Source organism: Epinephelus lanceolatus, chromosome 13, assembly GCF_041903045.1.
Source record: "Epinephelus lanceolatus isolate andai-2023 chromosome 13, ASM4190304v1, whole genome shotgun sequence".
In the NCBI taxonomy this organism is placed as follows: domain Eukaryota; kingdom Metazoa; phylum Chordata; class Actinopteri; order Perciformes; family Serranidae; genus Epinephelus; species Epinephelus lanceolatus.
The window spans coordinates 4,117,052-4,139,139 of NC_135746.1; the positions used below are offsets into that span (position 1 = coordinate 4,117,052).

The following is a 22,088-nucleotide window of genomic DNA, read 5'->3' on the forward strand; positions in this document are numbered from 1 at the left end:
AAAGCACCAACGGAAGACGACCTACCACCGAAAGAAAAGAGAAGTAAACAGTATCATGAAAGCTTATTTTTCTTATTTTTATTGTCTTATGTGGTGATAAGCGTGATAACACACATTATAGCTATTGTGCACAGATATAAATACAGATTTGGGCTTGCCCTTTGGTGTGCCTTGGGCCCAAAAAGTTTGAAAAGCAGTGGTTTGATCTGGAAGATATTTCTCATATGTTTTAATATGAAGAATCTTCTTAAATTTGTCTTAAATTTCAGAGTAAGGGTGGGACTGAATATTTGAAGCCTGAAATTGAAATGGGTTGATCAGAAGTTGCTGTGAGCTCCAGATCATTTTTGACCACAAAAGTAAGAGAGCTTTTTGCGAATATGGATATTGACAAGTAAACAGAACTCCCTCTGCACAGCCGGTCTCAAGGGTCACATGTGATTGTGCTGAGCAAACCTGAAGAAGCCTTGGGCAAAATGCTTTTTTTGCTCTGAATAAAAATTACAGTAATTCAGTTCAGTGTGCGCTGCATGGTTTATGTTGATGAATACTGACAAATTTTAGTTGGACGATCCATTATAAAAGACACCTAACAGATACTCACTTAATCTGAGTATTCAGCTCAACCTCATGAAATAAAAGTTAAATTTTCTCATAATTATTTTGTATATTTACTTGTTTCATGATTTTGCCCCAAATCTGTTGATCTTCAAACGGCTCATGATTTCAGCCCTGGAGCTAAATTTGACATCAGCCTTACAGGGGTCATTTACAGGTGACAGGAAGTGTCTGTCTGACTATGACAACAGGCATGGGAATAACCCCAATGGTACTTTACAAGGGCGTAAATTTAGTTTGAACACTGGGGGATGGGGAACACATGTAAAGGGGAGTTTGGGGTCCTCTGCCAGAAAAAATTGAGCATCAAACACTTGATTTCCTGCACCGATTTGTGCCTTTTTGGAATGAATTTATGGTGGAAATAAAAGTTGATCGACAAATGCACATAGTCTAAGTATTGAGGGGAAAGTGTCCCCTGCGTACATATCACATTTTGTATTTTTATTGCCTGTTTTTTTCCACCACAATCCACTGTGTTTACTTGGTGTTGCAATGTGAGAACATTGAGGACAAGAGGTCAGGTTTTGACCTTCTTACCACTAGAGGGGGCAGGCACACCCGCTAAGATCCGAGGAACCATCTCACATCATCCTGATCTTTGCTCTACATGGTGTGAATGTGTCTTATAAAATCACTTTGAGCACACAGACGTGATGAAGTGAGATGTTGTGTCATGTAGCAGAGAAGAAATAATTGTCTCTTTCTCTCTTATATAAACACAAACACACACATATGACCGTGAAAGCTGTTTTTATTTCATGTGTTGTCTGCAGTGTGTGTGTGTGTGTGTGTGTGTGTGTGTGTGTGATAGTGTTGGTACCCCTGCACACTCAGATTGTATCTCTTCATGCAGCTGCTGCTGTATGGTAGCGAGCTGGCAGCATGGAGGCTATCAGTCTTTCTATCTGTCAAGCGTGTGTATCCTCCTCGTGTGTGTTTGTGCACTTGTGTTTGGCTGCTGTCACTCGAGCCTCTTTGTTCCCCGTCCCATGTTATTAGGCAGATGAAAAGATCTGCTCTCTAGCACGGGACCCGGGGGAGGTCTTCTCAATGACTCATTCTAATTAAGAGGCTGGAGGGGACTGCAGGGGGAGACACACTGCTGCTGCTGCTGTTGCTGGAGTAATGAGTGGCAAGCTGTGACACTCACTCTGCCTCTTCGTCTCTCATTCTATCACTGCCCAATTAATACGTGTCTTTCTTTCTGTTTATCACACACACTCGTGCACACACAGAGCTCAAGAGGACGAGCTTGGCTCTCTTGCATGTGTATTCAACACTAAGACAAGACTTTAAATAGACTCTTTTTTTCCCATGTTGTGACTGTAGCAGGAGAAACACAGGTGGAACTAATAACATTAATGATGCCTCGTTACTGGTGTGTCACAGGAAGCCATACCACTGAGCCAGCATACACAAAAGGCTCTTCTCTTTTCTAAATTTGAACATCCGTGATTCCTTTCCTTGCCTCCTCTCCTCCTGTCTTAGGCCCTGTCTACATGTCATGAGCTGTGTGCCGCATCTCCTTCATACATCACAGGCTCCAAAAAGACTTCCGCAAAGGATACACCTGTGCATCCTCGCTCATAACTCCTCTGGCAAGTCTCCTCCCTCCTCTCGCCTCGAGATGCATTTTAGGAACTGAGGTGTCCTTCAAGACTGCACATTGAAATCGATTTGCAGGTAACAAGCAGGAGGATGGAGGAGAGATGAGACGAGGAGGCAAAAAATACACAGCTCTTATGTGAAAAAGGTTTACAGCAGATTTAAGAACTCAGATATTCTTAGATGTGGTTGTCACTTGCTGAGGATTTTGTGTCAAGACTTATTTTCCAGAGTGCCCAGTAGAGGGGACTGGGTGTCAAACCAAGCTGCTCTAGCTGCAATATTAAAGGCTTACTGTTTAATTTAAGGCTGAAACCAGGAATGCAGACCTGACTGACATCTCTCTGACCCTCCTTTTAGTTGTGTTGCATCTCTGTGTTGGGGAAGTGACACATTTATCATTCTTTCTAGTTTGTAAAGTTTCAAGCACAGTTTCATCCAACTTTGACCTGGAAAATAAAAACACCTACGAGAGTCTGCAGGGTCTTTAGAGTCTACTTTATACTACGTCAGCTGATGGGAGTGTCCAATATTGCAGCGCATTCTTCACATTGGAGTTAACTAAAAGTTCGGTGCATTGCATACAAATGCTAAAGGATGTCAGTATGAGAACAGGTTGCACACTTACAGAACTGTGTCTTGATCTACAAGGAGAAATTCGACACCCTCAGCTGTTTAGTAGCCTGAGAAAAAGTATTATCATTATAATATGATGTTGGTGATGACAAACCTACAACCGATGCCCCAGATGGCAGAGGGAGTTATGAATCTGTTGCTACAGTGTAAAACAAGATGTGTGACAGAGCAGCAGCAGCAGCAGTCTAAATCACTGTGAGTCCATCAGCGACTTTCTGCTGCACTCTGCTGAGTTTCTACTGCATTATTGATATTCACCATATTAATATTTGGCTGGATTTATAAACTACTGCAGCGACAATATACATGTTTGATTGCTATCTCTGAAGGGGAGATGTCTTTTCACTTTTATGATACAGACAAGCCAACTCACCTGTAAAACGAAACATATTTATTAGGAGTGATGTGCTACAGCTTCAGAAACATGCATGCTGCATTCACCAGCTAAACACAGCAGAATTTCTCCAGGCCTTGAGGAGGAGCAAAGGGAAATTTCAGTTTATTTCAACCTGTCTCCTATCGTCCTAAATTTGTTTCAAGTGACTAGTGACATAAAAATAATAGTTAGCATGTTAGCTGTTAGCCTAGATACAGCCGGGGCGCATAGTAGTGTCAGACCTGTTAAAACATAAGTGAACGGGCAACCTTCAAGTGCAAAGTTAGTCCACTAAACAAGCTTTTTTTCCACAAAGACCGCCTCATATCGTTAGGATAAATGTCAGAGAACATATAGAAAATGACATGTAAACGTGTTGTCTTACCTTACCGGTGTGCTGCCATGTTTGTTTACCATCTAGCTCTGCTTTCCAAAGCGCGGCTTTGCGCTACTATGCACCCTGGCTGTATCTAGGCTAACGGCTAACATGCTAACTATTATTTTTATGTCACTAGTCACTTGAAACAAATTTAGGACGATAGGAGATGGGTTGAAATAAACCGAAATTTCCTTTTAAGGGACCGTACACATGCTGCGTTTTTTGCAACCTCAAATTCATTGTTTTCGTAGATGCACGGCAGGCGTGATCAAATGCCAGAGTGACGCCATCGTGGCTCACACCTGTTCCTGAGCGCCCTAACATAAACAGAGTTCAACTTTTGGGACAAAGCAGCACACACCGCATGTCATGTGACGAGGAACAACCAATCACAGCCGACAGATATCTTTCCCTTCTTCTGTAAATATTCAGTCTGATAAACACTGAAAAGTTGTTCATGTTAGCATGCAGGGCTACCCATTGCTTTACATCTGTCCCACAGACGATAGGCCTACACACTTATAAAGAAGAAGATCAGCTCTGCACTCAGGGATTCAGGTAAAAAGGTTAGGATAATGTGCCCGTTAGGGGCTGTGCACATGTCACACCTGTAACCGCCTGGAACATGCAAGGTCAGGCACTGGCCGCTACTCTTATGTCTACTTTGTGCCAGCTTTCAAGGGCGACCATAACCAGCACTGAATCATAGCTTACTTACTAGAAATCCTGAGTGCAGAGCTGACCTTCTTCCAGGCGCTGTTTTTAAGTGTGTATTGGGCCAAACATATCGTCCGTGGGACAGATGTAAAGCTCTGGGTAGCCCTGCACTAACATGATCAACTTCTCCTCCAGATTTATCACAGACTGATATTTACAGAAGAAGGGGAAGATTTCTGCGTGCTGAGATTGGTTGTTTTTCATCACATGACATGTGGTGCACGCTGGCAAAAGCTGAACTCAGTTCATCTCAGGGCACAGCTGTCCTGCCCTGAAAAACAGGCGTTCAGGAAGGCATGCACACCACTCTGGCATCGCTCTGCTGTTTGAGCGCACCTGCCACGCATCTACATTGAAAACAACGAATTTGAGGACGCAACATAAAAAGGTAGGTTTTTGTTTTGTTTTTTACATTTGGCCTTTGTCTTTTATAATATTGTAAAGGAGCAGCATATTAACGTAGCTCCCCCTAGAGGACTGGAGAACATCTGCAGCGTTTTTCTGTTGCATCTGTTTTAGGGGTTTGTGTGTTTTTGATTAAGCATTGTTTCTGTACTTGCAGCGTGTTTGCTGTTAATTGATTTATTTTGGCTTTATATAGCACTTCCATTCATTTACAGTGCATCTCGTTGTTGTATTTGTTTTGGATTTTCGTATGTGTTTCTGACTTGGCATCATTTTGCTCTTAACGGAAATCTATAGGACTGTTGTAGCTTGTTTGTCCTTGCTGGCTACCGTACACCTGCCCCTAAAATGACCTTCATCAAGATGCTGACAAGCATTTCATCTGCTGTTGTAAACTTTTCCAAAGCTGTCAGCTGTTAAGTTCGATCTGCTTTTTGATTTGGCCATATGTGAGCACTATAAATACAATCTGATGCTGTGGATGGAAAGCTGAGCGTCAGGCAGGTAATAAGTGAGCTCTTCCTAAAATAAGGAAATCTTCCATAACAGTCTTCCTCAGCTTGACTCCATGTGTGCTATCTTGTGTGCAACATGTTGGTGTGATGCAGTGAGGGGAAACGCACCTCCATCCTGAGCGCTGAGGACGTTAAGGGCAAAGAGCATGGCGTTGGAGAAGGTGGTGGCCTCCTCCTTGCTGGCGAAGTTGAGGCCGTAGACCTGCCTGGCATCCCGCCACTGGTGGAAGGTCGGGGTGGCCTGGTTGTACTTGAGGCCCTTCACTATGGAGTAGTTGATAACCACCTGTGAGCAAGGAGGAAGAGGAGAGCAGATGTGAGACAGAGCTGCAGTACAGAGAGAGTAAGGAGAAACAGAATTTCCCCTGCGGAGCATTTATCTTAAACAGCCATCCCTCTCCTTTATCTGAGGGACGATACACATCTACAGATGGTTGGCTGGGGAGATAAATACAACACGGCACACTACAGTTCTCATAACTCTGTTGTGTTACTGGCAGAGAGATCTTTAACTGCCACAGAATTGATTGCTCTGTGTTTAAAAGGATTTAATGTCAATGGTTCCACTGTAGAGACAGATTCAGAGCTGACTGTAAAAGCCTCTGAATTTATTTGTCACCTGTAACAAGTTTTATGTGGCTTACATCATGAGCTATGATTTGGAACAAACACAGTTGTAGATCATGAACTGTTTTTGCCACAGTTAATCACTGACATCAACTTAAAGGAATATTTTTTCTTGCATGCCTCTGGTGAAAGAAGCATCCACAAGTTCATTCTTGATGAATTGAAATAAATGGACGGTGGGTTAAAGAACAGAAAAACTATATCAAACTCTCACAAAACTCGTACAGTATAATCCAAGTCTATTTTAACATAGTTCCAATACAGAGTACGGGACTGATGTTTATAGCTATTGCTAATTTTCAACTCTTGTCCCTAGTCGGGCTTTTACATGTAGACCTAAAATATTATTAAAATATACAGTTTAAAACATCAATGCAACCGCGTTTCACTCCCAAGTCATCGAAATCCGGCACTTGGTCAGTGACTTTCAGCGTCAGACACAGACAAAAAAAGCTGTCCTTTCACGTTGGCATGATACGTGGCTGTTCCCCGTTATTGTTTGACTGCGCCTGGCGGTACCAGAGGGAAACACAGCAGGAAATAAACCAAAGTTAAGGCGGTGGAAGTCCAAGTAGGGCGGGGGCGAGAGGGGTGGTTATTCGTTTTCCGTTTCAAAATAACAAATTGAAACATGGAAAACTAACCATTATCCGTTTTTTGTTTTGAAATGACCAAACAAAAAAGGAAAAAAAACGATCCGTCTCCCATTATCTGTTATCTGTTATCCAATTTAATTTGGGAATTTAAAAAAACCCTGTGGGAAACTCCTTTCTCTATTTTTTGTTCGTTTCTTCTCTGTGACCAGTAAGTTGCATTCATGTGGTGTCGGAATAATCGGAAAAATGACTTTTCCGACTGGGAAAATACACATGAATGCCCGCTCATGTCGGAAAAACAACTCGGACATAATTTTGGAACAGGAGTTGCCGACTTGACTGAAACTGACGTCACTTTCACAGAAAACTGGCGGACAAAAAGGAACGTTTGGTCCGTGGTAATAAAACTTTATTAATTGACGTATTGCATATCATTTAATGTCACCTGTGACCTAGATTAGTTAGAAAAGTTATTTATTAGTTTAACATGTCAGATAAAGCAATATTCTAGTAGTTATAGGAAATGTACATGTATGCTTTGTATGTACATTTCATAGATCTTATGTGCTCCACGAACAACCCGTCAAGAGATGTGCGTCATCAGAGAGCGTCAGGCGGCACTGGGCCCCAGTGGCAATATGTCTTTGGATGAATATGCAGGTTTTACTGCGGAAAATAGAAGAAATGGAATGTTCTGTGTTGATATTGCTGCTGCGTTATGTACAAAGTTTGGAACGAGACGGGGGTTTTCTGAGAGGAATGTGCGGAGGTGGTGTGCTGAGCAGGGGCTTGTCAGGATGAAAAAAAGTGGTGGCTCGCTCGTGGTGAAAAATAGAGAAAGGAGTTTCCCACAGGGTTTTTTTAAATTCCCAAATTAAATCGGATAACGGATAACGGATAACGATTCGTTTTCTGTTTTTCTTTTCTTTATTATCAAATAAAAAACGGGAGACGGATCGTTTTTTTTCCTTTTTCGTTTGGTCATTTCAAAACAAAAAACGGATAATGGTTGGTTTTCCATGTTTCAACTTGTTATTTCGAAACGAAAAACGAATGGCCGCGAAGTACACAGACCTTAATGGGTTCAACAACCACTGACTTTCACCAGGATGCCAGTGTTCGCTTCTCGTATGATGGTAAAGACAAACCTTGTTTGTCGTTGAAGAAAAAAAGACGTCAGTTTGCAGTGTTGTACTGACGCAGTGCTTTTATTTTGAAAGAGACTGTGTGCAAACTGTACATTTCCTGTGAAAACAGAAGCATATTTTGAAATAGACAATGCATGTAACAGGCTGAAGTTGACACGGCGTCCCAGAATGTCAACAACCAACACACCCAGGGTACCTTGCACGTCATATGTGGACCTAACGTCAATGTGTGACGATGTCGGAGTGAGAACGTGTGTGTTTGGGAAGTACTGAGCATACGGATAAATGACACTTGGACTATTCTGCACGAGTTGTGTGAGTACTTGTAAATGGATGTTTTTGATTGGGCTTTGCTGCAGTTACACGCGGCCCCCTTTTCCTCCAAATCATCAAGAATTTTCTCAAGTTTTTTGATTCTTCGTTCAATGTGGAGGCATGGAGGCAACCACACTAAGCTTTCGTCATGAATTCAACAAAAGACGGGGTGTGTAATTAACATACAAATGATCAGTCGGGGGTTAAATATTCCTTTGAAGGTAGGCATTTTTTGTCACTCATACGTGGTGGGTGTGTGACAACTTTTTGAAAAGAGAGAATGAGATGAAATTAGATGAGAAAAAAACTTTACAACCAAAAGCATCTGTATTGTTGTAATACATGCTCTGTAATTTTAAGTGTATACTAATCAGATAATTAAAGTTCTGGTTGTTTTAATGATATTTGCTTTTAAAACGTGTTCAGATCTGTGTCGTCAAATCACTCCTATAAACTTCATGGGAATGTTAGTGGTCATATTTAGTCGCAGTCAGTGTGATGCATGTATTGTTTAGATTGGCACTTTGAATCCAGCACAGGAAATCACAGACTCCTCCACGACCAAAAAACAAACTATCGAAAGGAAATGCATTGAATGGCTACTGCACAAAAATGCTGACCATAAACAGTATCTAAGATGGGATTTAATTCCGGAGCACCAAGCTAGATGGAAACACATTGAATTGAAACACGGTAATATCCCCAACCTCAGGCCAGTCTTGGAGACCAAAAGAGTGAGAATTTAATTTTAGAAGATACAATGAAAATTTAGAGGGATATTGTCAAAAAATACAGATTGGAAGTGGACAGGAAAACGGCTTTGCCTCTGGAGAGACAGAGAGGAAGAAGCTCTCAGTCATGTCACAATTGAAGAATGAGTGATACTAACGACCTTTAAAGTTCATACACACACACACACACACACACACACACACACACACACACTGACTTTGACCAACATAAGGTATAAGGTTTCTCTACACACGCTTGTCTCTGTTTTAAAGCACCACTATTTCCTCCTATTAAACATTCCTCTAGTGAAGAAAACTCACAATCACGACCCAAAATAGCCCGAGTGTCGTGAATGTTGCAATCCTCCCACTGTACGATGAAATCTCTCTCTGGTGACTGGATGACTGAAAATAACGTCCCACATGTCGACATCTGCTGAGTGTGTGTTACCTGCTGGTCCTGCAGCTTGACGCCCACCACTCTGAAGGTGTTATTGGCAGTGTTGTGGTAGATGTTGATGCGGCTGAATCCCTGCTGTCCAGGCTTGATGGGCACCCACTTCTTACTGGTGTCATCGTAGACCATGACGGAGGCCCGCGCCTGGCAGATACTCTGCTCACTGGGAGGGAGAGGGGAAGACACAGAGTCGAGGGAGAGTTAATCACAGCTGAATTCATCAGTTCAGAAGTGAATCAGAATATACAGTACTATAACCCAAGAGTTACTGACTTATTGATATGCACTTTTTTAATCAAGCTGCCACATCTGTCTCAAAAACAGTTTCTTTCACTGAGCCTCAGAGAAGAGTTGTTGATACACAGCTGTGTATTGTACCTGTTTGTAGGTGTTTCAGTAACGGCGATAAGACTTGTGACTGCACATAAAAACTTACTGTTTGTAAAGAAATAAAATTAAAGTTTTCCTTCTATGATGGACATATATTCTGAATTTTTCAGTCAGTGCAAAATGATGAAAAATGTTGTGATGTAACTTTGTCTGAATTTAAGATTCATAAAGGTATTTGTATGTGCATCCTATGTTCAGGTCAGGTGCTGATTCCGTAACAGAAGAAAGTCAAGAGTATCGACACACTGCAACACATACAGCAACATTTAAACCACTGATTCCCAACCTTAGGGTCGAGACTCCTCAAGGTGTCGCAAGATACATTTGACCGGTCACAGGATACTTAATACTCCGGGTCCACAGCAATAAAATGTCCTTTAGAGTGTGTGTCTCTTTCTGCCCGAGATGTTTTCACCACCCCGAGGTCAGGGGGTGTTGGGAGATGTGGGATCTTCAGGTGGTGCTCCGGGTGTATTAAAACTTAACTTTTAATAATTAATTTTAAAACCAACTGTGGGTAAAATATTGTGCCGAATTCAATAAAAAAAAGGGGGGTAACAAAAGCGATCCGACAGGGGCCAGGCTCCCTAACGTTTCGCACAACTGGTGCTTCCTCAGAGGGAAAATGGAGAAAAAAAATAACTGTGTAAACTTGTGTAATTTACGTGATTGTTTATCAGCAAATATCAACTATTGCTTTCATAAATATATATTTACTAAAGTGTAATGCAATTCACATACAAATGGAAGCTTATAATGATTTCTCTATATATACACAGGCAGAGCGAGGTCTGCTGGAGGCTGCCATCTTGTGTCGCCATATTTGAATACAGTGGCCGAAAGGGATATACGCGCTTCGCCTTTCGCGTTTACCTAGAACTTGCCGTCACTGGAGACAGAGAAGGTGAAGCTCAATCCGGGGCGCTTCTGCGTGAACCTGCTTTGTACTTTTATGATTCTGTTGCACTTTAAATGGAGGACCACACATATGTTTTGCCCCGTAAGAGGGAAACCATGCCACCAAATAAAAGAAAAAGATCAGATAAGCAAGGGCGGGACAAAACGCGAGTGACCATCAGCGTTGCTTATTCCAGGTGGAAAGAACTCCTGAAGGAGAAGGATTTCACAAGGGATGCGGAGGTTGCCTGCTTTCTGCTAGACAGGTAATTCAATCTGATATTTTAAAGTCATTTTGGCTTCATGTTTGCAACTACTTTTCCCTCTCGTCTAAGTTCGAGTGACGGCTACGTTTACGTGATAACGTTATCCTGGCCTTGGCTAACGTTATCCCAGAGCTACAGCTAAATGGTTAGCCTAGCCTACAGCCTAATCTGTTGATTCCTCTCACGCTGCTGCGAAGGCTGCCACCCTCTCCTCCTCCTCTTCCCTCTGGGTAGCCGAGACACACCTCTTCACCTGGCTGTTCCTGCACCGCCTCTACCCCCTCACCCCCTTCCTCTCCCTGGTCTTCCTCCTCTCCCTCTCCCTCTTCCTCATCTCCCTGTGTCCTGTGGAAGAACACTCTGGAAACGCATATATTATAATCGTACCAACCTATATTTGCCGCACTTTGCCGTGACTATCACATAAACGTGTTATTTTAGCATTACTGTGCTAATGTTTGCTCGTGTTACCAAAACAATTAGAGATAAAACACTCCTAACATAACGTTATATCTCACAGATAACCTATACCTCACTGGTAAGCTATAACATATCGTAACATGGTTTAGATTCCTAAATAAATATTCACCTCGTCGCTAGATACTCCTGAAAAACTCGAAAAACTCTGCTGTCTGCGCAAGGCTTTTTGTCCTACGAGGCCACCATCACTTACCTGATGGGAGGGGTGAGTGAGTGAGCGTGAGTGAGCCCTGCAATCTAGAATTCGACCGCTGATGTCACTGTTACTCACTATTTTTACACACTGGGGCTTTAAAAGAACAGGAAAGACATGAATAGTGAAATATATTCATTCATCATTCATTTTCTGGAAATGCCTATCCTGTTATGGGTCACAGGGGGCTACAGACTTTGGGCGAGAGGCAGGGTTCACCCTGGACAGGTCACCAGACTATCACAGGGCTGACACATAGAGACAGACAACCATTCACACTCACATTCACACCTACAGACAATTTAGAGTCACCAATTAACCTGCATGTCTCTGGACTGTGGGAGGAAGCTGGAGCACCTGGAGGAAACCCACGCTGACACAGGGAGAACATGTAAACTCCACACAGAAGGGCTCCTCCAACCCTCTTCCTGTGAGGTGACAATGCTAACCACTGCACCACCGTGCTGCCTCCATTCACCTCCAGTCACCTTATATCCAGAGCCCAGGACAAGCTCAAACACCCACTCCTCTTCACATCCAGATCCTCAGCTCCCTCCTCATCTCATCTCATCACCACCACCAACATCTAGACACCTGGAATGTATGATCCTGACTGAAAGGACAACTTGTCTGCTGTGCCCAGTATTATTTGGACCACCTCAGCGTGGACACACAGTTTAAAACCCACCAGACACTGCAGCTGAACCAGCAGATGGTGGAACAATTTCAAGAATGGGAAGGAAAACTTTTGCATGTCCAGAGCGTCACTTGTATCTTTGAGTGAGCTCCTTCTTCCTTATATCGAGGGGTAATAAGCCGTGGTAAGACCTCCAGTAGGTGTTTTGAGAAAGGCAGCATGTATGGTGAATGTTTGGAGTTATTTTGCATCGTAGTGTGGACGGAGACATTTTGTAAAATGAAGGTCATGTGGAATATCCATACTCCAGACTTTGGGCTCTAGTTTCGCAGACCGTGCAAGGCGGGGGTGCAGCGCACCTGCGCTTCGCCAACTGGGTGTGGCCAGGCGGATTTTGCAAGTTTGGCACACCGTGCGCCTGGCGCAGCTACTCCTCTTTCCCACCTCCGTCCCTCCTACCTGCGCAAGTCGGAAAGAGGGAGGAGAGAAGGCGTGGAGTGGGTTTTACACACATCACACCAATCAAATGAGCCCCTCTCCTCACCCTTAAATGCGCCGCGCGAAGGCGTAATGAGAGTTTACTCAATTCGCCATGGCAGAAGAGAGCAGCAGCGTCAGACGGCCAAACTTCTCCCAGGAGGAAACTGATGTTTTGGTCCGGGAGGTCCAAGCTCGCAGTGTCCGAATATACGGAACTGCGAGCAGACCTCCACGGGCTGATGATGCAAAGGTAGCCTGGGAGGAGGTCACCACAATTATAAATCAGTGTTGCGTTTCTCTTGTGCGTGCGCGCTCTCTCTCTTTCTCTCTCGCAGTCTCACTCTGTTTCTTTTCTTTTGACTTTTCTAAGATGACAGATGCTGAATATATACTCACTATCTGATGCTGTGGCTGTTTGTGGTTGGCTGAGAGGGATGTGAACTCATTAGTTTGCAGCTGTGTTAATCAAATCAGGTTGGGTTTCCATTACGCGTGCCAAACGTGCCAAACGGTGCCAATCCCCTTTGATCTGACATCAGATGTGACGGGACAGTTGATATAGAGAAACATTTATGTGCTGATTGCAGATAGTTGCATTGAATAGTGTTTTTTTTGGGTATTTATTGCATCGTTAATGTGCCTGATATTCTGGAAACCTGCCTGTGAGGTTTTGGTGACGTGTGCGCACTGTCTGCTGGTCAGCCAAACTTCGGCTTACACTGGCTGCGCTCCACCTGCGCTGACAGTAGACCTGGTTTCAGCTGGCGAGCTTTTAGCGCACCTTCGGCGAAGCCTTTTGGCCGAAACACCTCGGTCTGCCAAACTACCAAACTGAGCGCGCCTCAGGTTGCACTGCTCGAAACTAGCTCTGCGCGGGGTTCACCACCGTGCGCCACCCTGCGCTGCGCCGGGAAACTAGAGCCCTATCTGTTTGTGTGTCGACACAGCCTTAGATGAGTCTTTATCAAGTCAATGCTTTTTTTTAATCTCTCTGTTTTTTTGTCTGAATATAGTCAATTTTGTTGATGAAAAAGAAAGTTGATCACCAAAATCATTTCAGGGTCAAATCTTCCTTTCACAGTGGTGACTGTTGTGTGTTTGTCTGAGGATGTAAGTGAGATAATTACAGTGAACAAGGCAAAGACTCGGTCTCCTAATCCTGTGTTACACTAACAGTCTAATCCAAACGTAATCAAGCGCTTGCCCAGCATCTGTTGATGTTCTTAATGAGAGGCAATCGTAGTGTGTGTGTGTGGCCTTAAGAGTTTGGTCTGCCTGCTCTCCCAGCTGACTGTGTTTATTACAGCCCACTGAGGCTCCTGCTGTCTCTCCACTGTCCTTCACAGTAACACACACACACACACACACACACACACACACACACAAACAGTATACTGTAAACAGTACACGAGTGGAGTTTCATGACCTTTTCTGTGTGTTTTTTCACATCGCATGCCAGACAAACGCATGTGCTGAATCGCTACAGAGTAAAAGAGGAGATCAAGGTGAAGTGCAGGAGGAACGAGGAGGGGAAAAAACACAGGGGAGAAACACAGAAACAATTTTGACTTGCAAATGAGATTAACAAGAAGAGTCCCATCTGTGTCTTTGCCTCTTTGCCAAGCTAAAATTAGTGGATCGACCCCTGAGGCCGAGTGAAAGAGCTGCGTCAGAGAAGAGGAGGAGAGGAAAAAGAGAAAGAGGGAAAAGTCTTGGCTTGTAGAGAAGCTAATGTGAGGCTGCAGCATAAAGTACAGCAGGAAACAGTGCTTTCATTTATATAAGGATGATGTTAAAGACACGTTAAAGAAATAACTGTAGCATTTGGGGAAATACGACTGTCATGTCCGTGTTTCCACCAAAACACTTACTGCACAGTGCCTGTACAGAGCTGGGGCCTGGACACAGTTAGCTTAGCTTAGCATAAAGAGTGAAAGCAGAGGGAAACAGCTAGCATGGCTCTATTCAAAGATAAATATAAGCATACCAGTACTTTTTTAGGGCTATTATAACTTTTATTACATTACAGAGCTGCTGGAGAGTCACAGGAAACGGGCAAAGAGAGAGGGGATGACATGCAGCAAAGGGTCAAGGGTCTAACCCTATACAGGGCACGCGTTCTACCAGGTGAGTTACAACCAAAATACATGGGACATTTGCACGGCACGATACATTAGCCGTGGCATGCTCGCAGCAGACCGTGACTGTTATAATTAACTGAAGCTGCTACACTGTACACCGAACCCAGAAGCCATAGAGGCCATGCTTGCCAGCGCAGGCACCGCACTTTTAAACTCTATTTTGTGCGGTTGGTCTGTTTTCATCTGTCTGCACTGCACGCAGCCCCACAGCCCTCCAACAGGTAAAAACTACACGGTACTGTTAAAAACAACAGGCAGAATCTGTTTAAAAATTCTAACAATGAATACCTTATTGTAACAGAGTAAGGGCAAAGCAGAAGAGCAACACTGTGTTTTTACACTTCACATTAAAAATAAATCAAACAAATTGATGCATCGTGTTGTTGTCTAAATATAAACCTTCTAGGAAGGTAACAACAAGCAGGAAATGGATAGAGAGGAGTTCAGTTGTACTGTTTGAATGAATTTATCTACGATTAAAGGGATAGTACACCCAAAAATTTCAGAGTTTCAGAGTCCTCACATCACTTGCAGAGATCCAAGGGGAGAGGAGGTAGCAACACAACTCCACCTAATGGAGGCTGACGACGCCCCAGATTCAAACGTCCAAAAACACATAATTGAAACCACAAAATATCTCCATACTGCTCGTCCGTTGTGATCCAAGTGTCCTGAAGCCCCGACATAAAAAGTTGTTCGGAAAAACGTCATTTGAACTCTGTTTTTAGCCCTCGCGAGCGCACACACGTGAGCGCGGTGCACATAGAGGCAGTTAGAGCTACAGGCTACAATGAGGCTAAAAACAGTTCAAATGTCGGGGCTTCAGGACACTTGGATCACTACGGACGAGCAGTATGGAGATATTTTGTGGCTTCAATTGTGTGTTTTTGGACGTTTGAATCTGGGGCGCCGTCAGCCTCCATTAGGTGGAGTTGTGTTGCTACCTCCTCTCCCCTTGGATCTCTGCAAGTGATGTGAGGACTCTAAAACTTCACCTGAGCCTCCCTCGGCATATGGGTGAGTAGATAATGGCTGAATTTTCATTTTTGGGTGCACTATCCCTTTAAGTATTATCTAGAGATCTAGCAACAGCGACCTGCTGTTACACCAGTACACTAATTCACCTTTAATATGAGTTTTAGTTCAGGGTTAGATGTGTAACTTTACAGGTATTTTGTAATATTCTTACAATATCAGTTGGGACATTTTTAGTCAAGCTATAACATTATAGGCTGCTCTCACAAATTTTTCGTATTTTTAATACAAAACGCAATGCACCCAAATTTGTACATATCCCATGTTTTCTAAAAGGCTGCAATCATGTGACCAATGTGCTGACGGCAGTAAAAAAAGAGGCAGTCCCGAGTGCTTGCAAGGAGACTGGTTGGGGTGGTGGATGGGTCTATTTCCTGGAGTCATGTGTTTGGATCCGTGTGAACTTTGAGTGAACTCCGAGTCATCTCAAGGTACATCCTCACCATGGTTCTTTTCCTTTACCGAACCTCAGTAAGTCTACCTGCCTTAATATGCAACCTCTGTATCTCTACGCTAATTATGTAACTGTACGTTAAGGACATAACGTCATTCGTGGGGCTTAAATTGGTAGGATATCAAACAAACTATTCTATGAGAATATGTTGAACATTATTGGGTTTTATTACAATTTTTGAAAAAGTGCAAATTTTATTACATTTTCAGGAAATGATCACATAAATGGTGCTCCAGGAATGACCTGACAGATGTTTTGATTTATCAAGAAATAGTTCCAGCACATAAACCTTCCATAAGGTTTTTCCAGTGTGCCTAAATTATTTGTGTATGTCTGTGCCTTGCCTCTGTGTTTTGTTTTATATGTCATATGTTATATGTCATGTCCACACGCTTGCAAATGAATTGCCCCATTGGGGACAAAAATAAAATAAAGTTCTAAAGTTCATAACCACCACCAGCTGTTCCAGCTGCACAAATGCTAAACTAAGTTGTGGAACATGACTAACATGCTACACATCAGCATGAAATAAAAGGTGCTCACTCACAGATAGAAATGACTTTACAATGCCTGAGTTGCATCACTGGAAGCTACAGGATAAAGAATGCTCTCTTCAAGCTACTGTAGTGTTAGTAGCAGCAGTAACGGTATTCATGACAAGAACAAGAAAGCACCAGGTTAACACTTGGATAAAGAAAATAATACTAGCATTCCTTCTCCTTTACTTCAAAGCTGAAAGTGGAGCATTGGAAGCAGCTGAAACTTGTAGCACCAGACTATTCAAATAACACAACAAAAGAAAATAGCTCCACATAATACTCCGCTGCATGAATTATGAACAGGAGTTATAAATAACTTCCTCCCAGGTTGAGTCCTACTCTCCACACACGTTATCTTGCATTAGCGGTTTCGATGTGCACACACTTGAAATCAGCCCGAGCACCAGCAGGGCAACGATGTGTTTAATTTATTTTCTTTAACTTGTCGACTCCGTTAATTTTTAAAAAGAAGTTCTTGGCAACCGGCTGAAAATGGCATCGAGGGCCCAGGAGCATGAATAAATGAGGCTCTTGTGCTAAAAGAGACTCGAGCAGGAGAAAACGGAGGAGACGGGGAGAAGGAGACGAAGCGGTGGAGGGAGAAGATGAAGAGACAGAGGAGCTGTGAAGAAGCTGAGGCAACAACAAAACAAGTTCCCTCTGACTGACAGTTATGGGACGCACACACACACACACACACACACACACACAAGTACATGCACATGCACACAGATGCGGCAGTGCAGTGTAGATCACTCCACGTGCCACGCCCGTTGAAAAATTAACAATTGCTGCGCAGGACATGAATAAATCAGACGCTTCTGAATGTACCTTGACAGCGCACACACACACACACACACACACTCTAAATGCCATCGTCCTCCTTGGCCTGTTCACATCGGTGCTACAGCAGATTCGAGCTGACAGGGACAGACAGAGAAATCTCAGAGAGCTGCTCAGGAATCATCTTCCATTGAGTCACAAAAATAAAAGGTGCTCACTCACTATTAAAAAGTGCCTTTATGAAAAAAAGCTACTCTGCATGATGATGCACGTTTTGGCTCGGCTTTAAAATCCACACCAATGACAGCGTTTCAAATCTAGCTATTACCTCTAATTTCATCCCTCAATGGTTGTGTCTGAAATTACATACTAACGTAATAGTGCCTACATACTCAGGAAGTATCATCATTTATGCTCAACGTTAGATCCTTAAATGGACATGAAAGGAGTCTTGTGTCCGTACTCTGCGTTCATGTCGTCTGTATTTGTGCATGTTTTCTGAAATGAAGGCTTAAGGATACAAACGAAACAGAGCAGTACCAATGGAAACCTGAGTTCTGAAATTTTCAATCTGCCCTCTAGGACAGATTGAAAATTTGTCCTAGAGGGCAGTAACGTAGTAATATAGTAAATGCATTTCAACAGGATATCAGGTAAAACTGTTACATCTCCAAAGCTGCACTGTGCGTTATCATGTTCAGTGTGTTTCCATTAATTTAATGATAACGTTTCCCATTCTGCTTTTGCATCCTGAGGCTGCCTGAAAGCAGCAGAGATAAGGAGTTGGCCTCCAGTTTGTTTTTTTCTCGTCCTGGTGATCGGCACATCTGGCCTGAGTGATGTTAGTAGGCGTTGGATGTGTTTCCAATCACATCCACTACAGCTGCAGAGCAACACCAGCATGTGTCCCCTTCCTGTGCAGAACTCTCTTTCTGGTGCTGCTGTAGCTCATCGGCTCACTGGGAACCAGCATGTGGATCTTCCAGCTGCTGTGGTTTAATTTGCGCTTGTCATAATGACTGATTTGCACGCCAATCCGTTTGTTTTGCTAACCTCAAAAATTGACCTATGGCTAAGCCCTGCCCTCAGACGCGATGAGCCAATCACAGTGCGTATAGCCATTCCCATACACTCGGACATTCTCTGTCTGGACATCCATTGAAATGCATTACAGAAAGTCAGTTTTGTTCGGTTTTATGAGTTTTTTCTGAGATTTGAAGTTTAAAAATGGTCAAACGGTGTGCATGGGGTACATGCAACTCTGACACAAGGTATCCTGAGAGGCTGGGCGACCAGGTGTATTTTTTACACTTTAAACAACATCTCAACCGAGAAAAGTGTCTCCTTTGGATAAAGTTGTGTGGTAACGTTAGACCACAACATCAACTCAACGTGAATAAGATTAACAATGATGTCTACATCTGTTCTAAGGTAAGTCAACATTGTGTTTGAGGCAACATATTGTCACTTTGCTGGAAAGAAATATAAAGTTATCTTTAACATCTCTAGCTAACGCTAGCTAAAGTTAGCCTAACGTTAGCTCCTAGCTGCGTTGTTCATCATGTCACCTTGTTTGCTGGGAGTTCATTAGCCTAGTTTGTTCTAGTTTTGTACTTTGGTGATCGTACATCATTGTTAGCTGTTGTCCAAAGGGCTCTAGTTAAGCTAACGTTAACTTCTGGAGCTTAGCTTCATTAACTTATCTGTAATGGCACAGATAACAAAGGTTGGCAAACGTTATGCTGAATGATTCAGTGTAAATACTGTAGCACCAAACTAACGGAGAGACACTCTTGGTAAAGATGGTAAAAAGGCCGTTATCCTTTTCTCATATTCTGAGCCAAAAACCTTAACTTCAGTGGCACTTTAACTTGTTGTCTTTGATGGTGACGGCAACCAGATGCGGTTCACAAGCGTACACTAGCCATGTTTCCATCAGCCTGTTTAGATGCGCATCTAGAAGTATTGCATCGGAAAATTATGATGGAAACACCAAAATTCTAATTAAAATCCCCTGATTCGCACAAACTAAAACATGCTCGCTTTAGCCAGGTTTTGGTTGAGTCGAAAAAATGTTGATTCGCAAAACGGGGGATGGAAACAGTTATGTTCGAATTAAGTCTGACATAGCGCACCTCTCTCCATGGTGATATCCACATTCTGGGTCGGGAAGGCGGTAATGCATTTACAAGCTGGTTGCCAACCGCCAGAAAAAGTATTAGAAGAAGAATGCGAGACTTGTTTTGTTTCCGGTTCTGCAGAAAACTCATGCGAGTTCGTAGTTTTCACCAAAGTTCGTACATTTAATGAAAACACACAGGATTCGTATTTCTTTTAATGCCCATTTCCCAATGATTCAAATCACTTTTGGATGGAAACATAGCTACTGTGACCTGTAAATTTTGGCTTGTAATTTAAGCTTTTCATCGACCTTCTCAACAATAAAATGATGAATATATCCCTCCAATGCGTAGTTTAGGCCCTTTTGGTTACTTCTCAATGACATCTGATCGTTATGTCTCCAAAAATCATCAACTGCCTCCTGTGAAATGCCGTGTACTGTGACACCTGCCATAGCGCTGGGCACTGAATGTTGATAGTTTGTCTGAGTGAGTGGAGGGGGCGTGGCTTAGCCATAGGTCAATTAGGTCCCAGCCACTTTAGGTCTAAACCCTGCCCGTTTTCAGTACAGATAGACTTAGTGAAACAGATGCAGACATAGATACATGTAATGGTGTTCTCGCTCATGCCTACCTATTAGTATGCATTTTGAACAGAGCCTGTGACTTTAAACATCACAGCATAACCTTGACGGTGTAGAAAGAGACGACTGCACCGCAGGCAACTGAACGCAACACAAACACTGGGTACTGTAAAATATGGCTGCAGCACATGCACTATAGAAACTCACACATCCCAGAGCGCCCAGTACACTCTGATTTGTAGCTTAAATGACTTGAACACAAAATATTATTACACCATCATCACTAATATGTTTTGCTTTGGCTACACAGCATCGAACCTGTGAAGCTAATAGGTCAGTGTGTCTGTCTGAGGTCACATTAATGAGGGTCTGTAATGATAAACACATGAATTATTCATCCACACTGCTGCATGTTTGCAGGGCTGAAAAGAATAATTACAGCTCAAGTGAACCCACTCTTTTTATCTCCCTCCTTCCTCTGCGCACACACACACACACACACCCACACACACACACACACACACACACACACACACACACACACACACACACGCTGTACACACACAGCAGCCCCATTAAGTTGCTCCCCCTTGCATCTCAGGTCACTGCAGGGTTAATGGGATGCCTGTTTCACCCAAACTCCTTCCACCATTGTTGGTTTTTCTCCATTCTCCTCTCGTTCACACACAAACCAAATTTCATTAGTTCCCCAAAATCTACATTACACAAGCATCTCACAAGTGTTTAGCGGTTCCCTCCCTTACGAGGACATAACAGTCTGCTAACACCTGGACCAGTCACACCGTTGGTTCACTCTAACCAGCAGCTTCAACTCGTCAAAGTGTTTCGTTCCCCTCTCTATTTCTGCCGACACACTTCCTGTCTGCCTGCACTAAATTTACTCCGCCAGCATCACTGCTCTGATCCGAGATGAGCAGCACAACCAGGAGCTGTCGCAGGAGAGGGATACGCTTTTGACTCACAGAGAAATCCAGGTAGAATAAAACACATGGAGAGGAGAGAGAAATATACACATACACCGGTAAAAAACCCTGAAGCATGAAACCTAATTAGCACTTTGATCCTCTCTGCTGCTGATGAATTGCCAAAAGAAGGAGGTGGAATTTAAATTTAGCCAAATTACTGCTTGGTAATGTAATCTTGTGACGAAGCACAAGCGGAAATTCTCACATTTACACGTAATTTATCACTGTTGTGTAATTTGGTTTTCCATCTGAGGGAAATAAAGCACTCATCTATTTAAAATGTCATTGAAACTGAGAGCGAATGTTTGACTCTCTGAATAGTTTTCATTCATTTTTCTGTATGTTTTTATGAATCAGCAGCAGCCAGAGGGCGCGTCGGTTAGCACGGAGCTAAACTCTTAATATCAGCAGCTCTGAGTCAGTTATGAGCCTTTAGTAACTGTAACATTATGTGGAAAAGTGTATTACTGTCACTCAATTCTCTCATTAACATTGGTGCTGCTCTTCTGCCACAGTGTGCGAGTGTGTGTGTGTGTAGCTGTGAGTGTTTGCACGTGTCAGTCCTACTCTGCCTGTTACACTAATCTGTGCTGTCAGAGGGCCTTGTATACGACTCGGTCTCCGTCCACACAGCAGCTCTTACACCACCCTGCAGACATCACAACATCAAAGCCATTGTGCTGCTCCACTTTCCGGGGCCTCTGCGCTCAAGGCAGCGGTGCGCTAACAACAAAGAAGGATGTGCTCGAAATAGCAGCGCCGACACACACGTCGCTGCATGCAAATTTGTGTACACACTCGCAGTACAGATTCATATTGTTCATATTCATATTTGGGTGAATGAAGACTGACACATTATCACTCCCAACTTGTCAAAAAACGACATGTGGTCGGCGGCCCTACATGTCAAACTATGATGCTCTGGGTACCCTCCAGCATCAGCTTCAGATGTTTAGGGACAGTGTGTCGGTTTAA

At 43.2% G+C, this 22,088-nt stretch overlaps 1 protein-coding gene across 5 annotated transcripts in view; it reads right to left on the reverse strand.

Annotated features, from left to right (window-relative positions):
• The window catches only part of evlb (Enah/Vasp-like b), a 92,952-nt gene that overhangs the window by 24,134 nt on the left and 46,730 nt on the right, over positions 1-22,088 (reverse strand). For all 5 annotated transcript variants that reach the window (XM_033649192.2, XM_078173663.1, XM_033649191.2 and 2 more), the window contains 2 exons: positions 9,123-9,291; positions 5,363-5,540 (listed from right to left, as the gene is read on the reverse strand). In XM_033649192.2, coding sequence (XP_033505083.2) covers positions 5,363-5,540; positions 9,123-9,291 — 347 coding nt within the window. The remainder of the gene's footprint in view (positions 1-5,362; positions 5,541-9,122; positions 9,292-22,088) is intronic.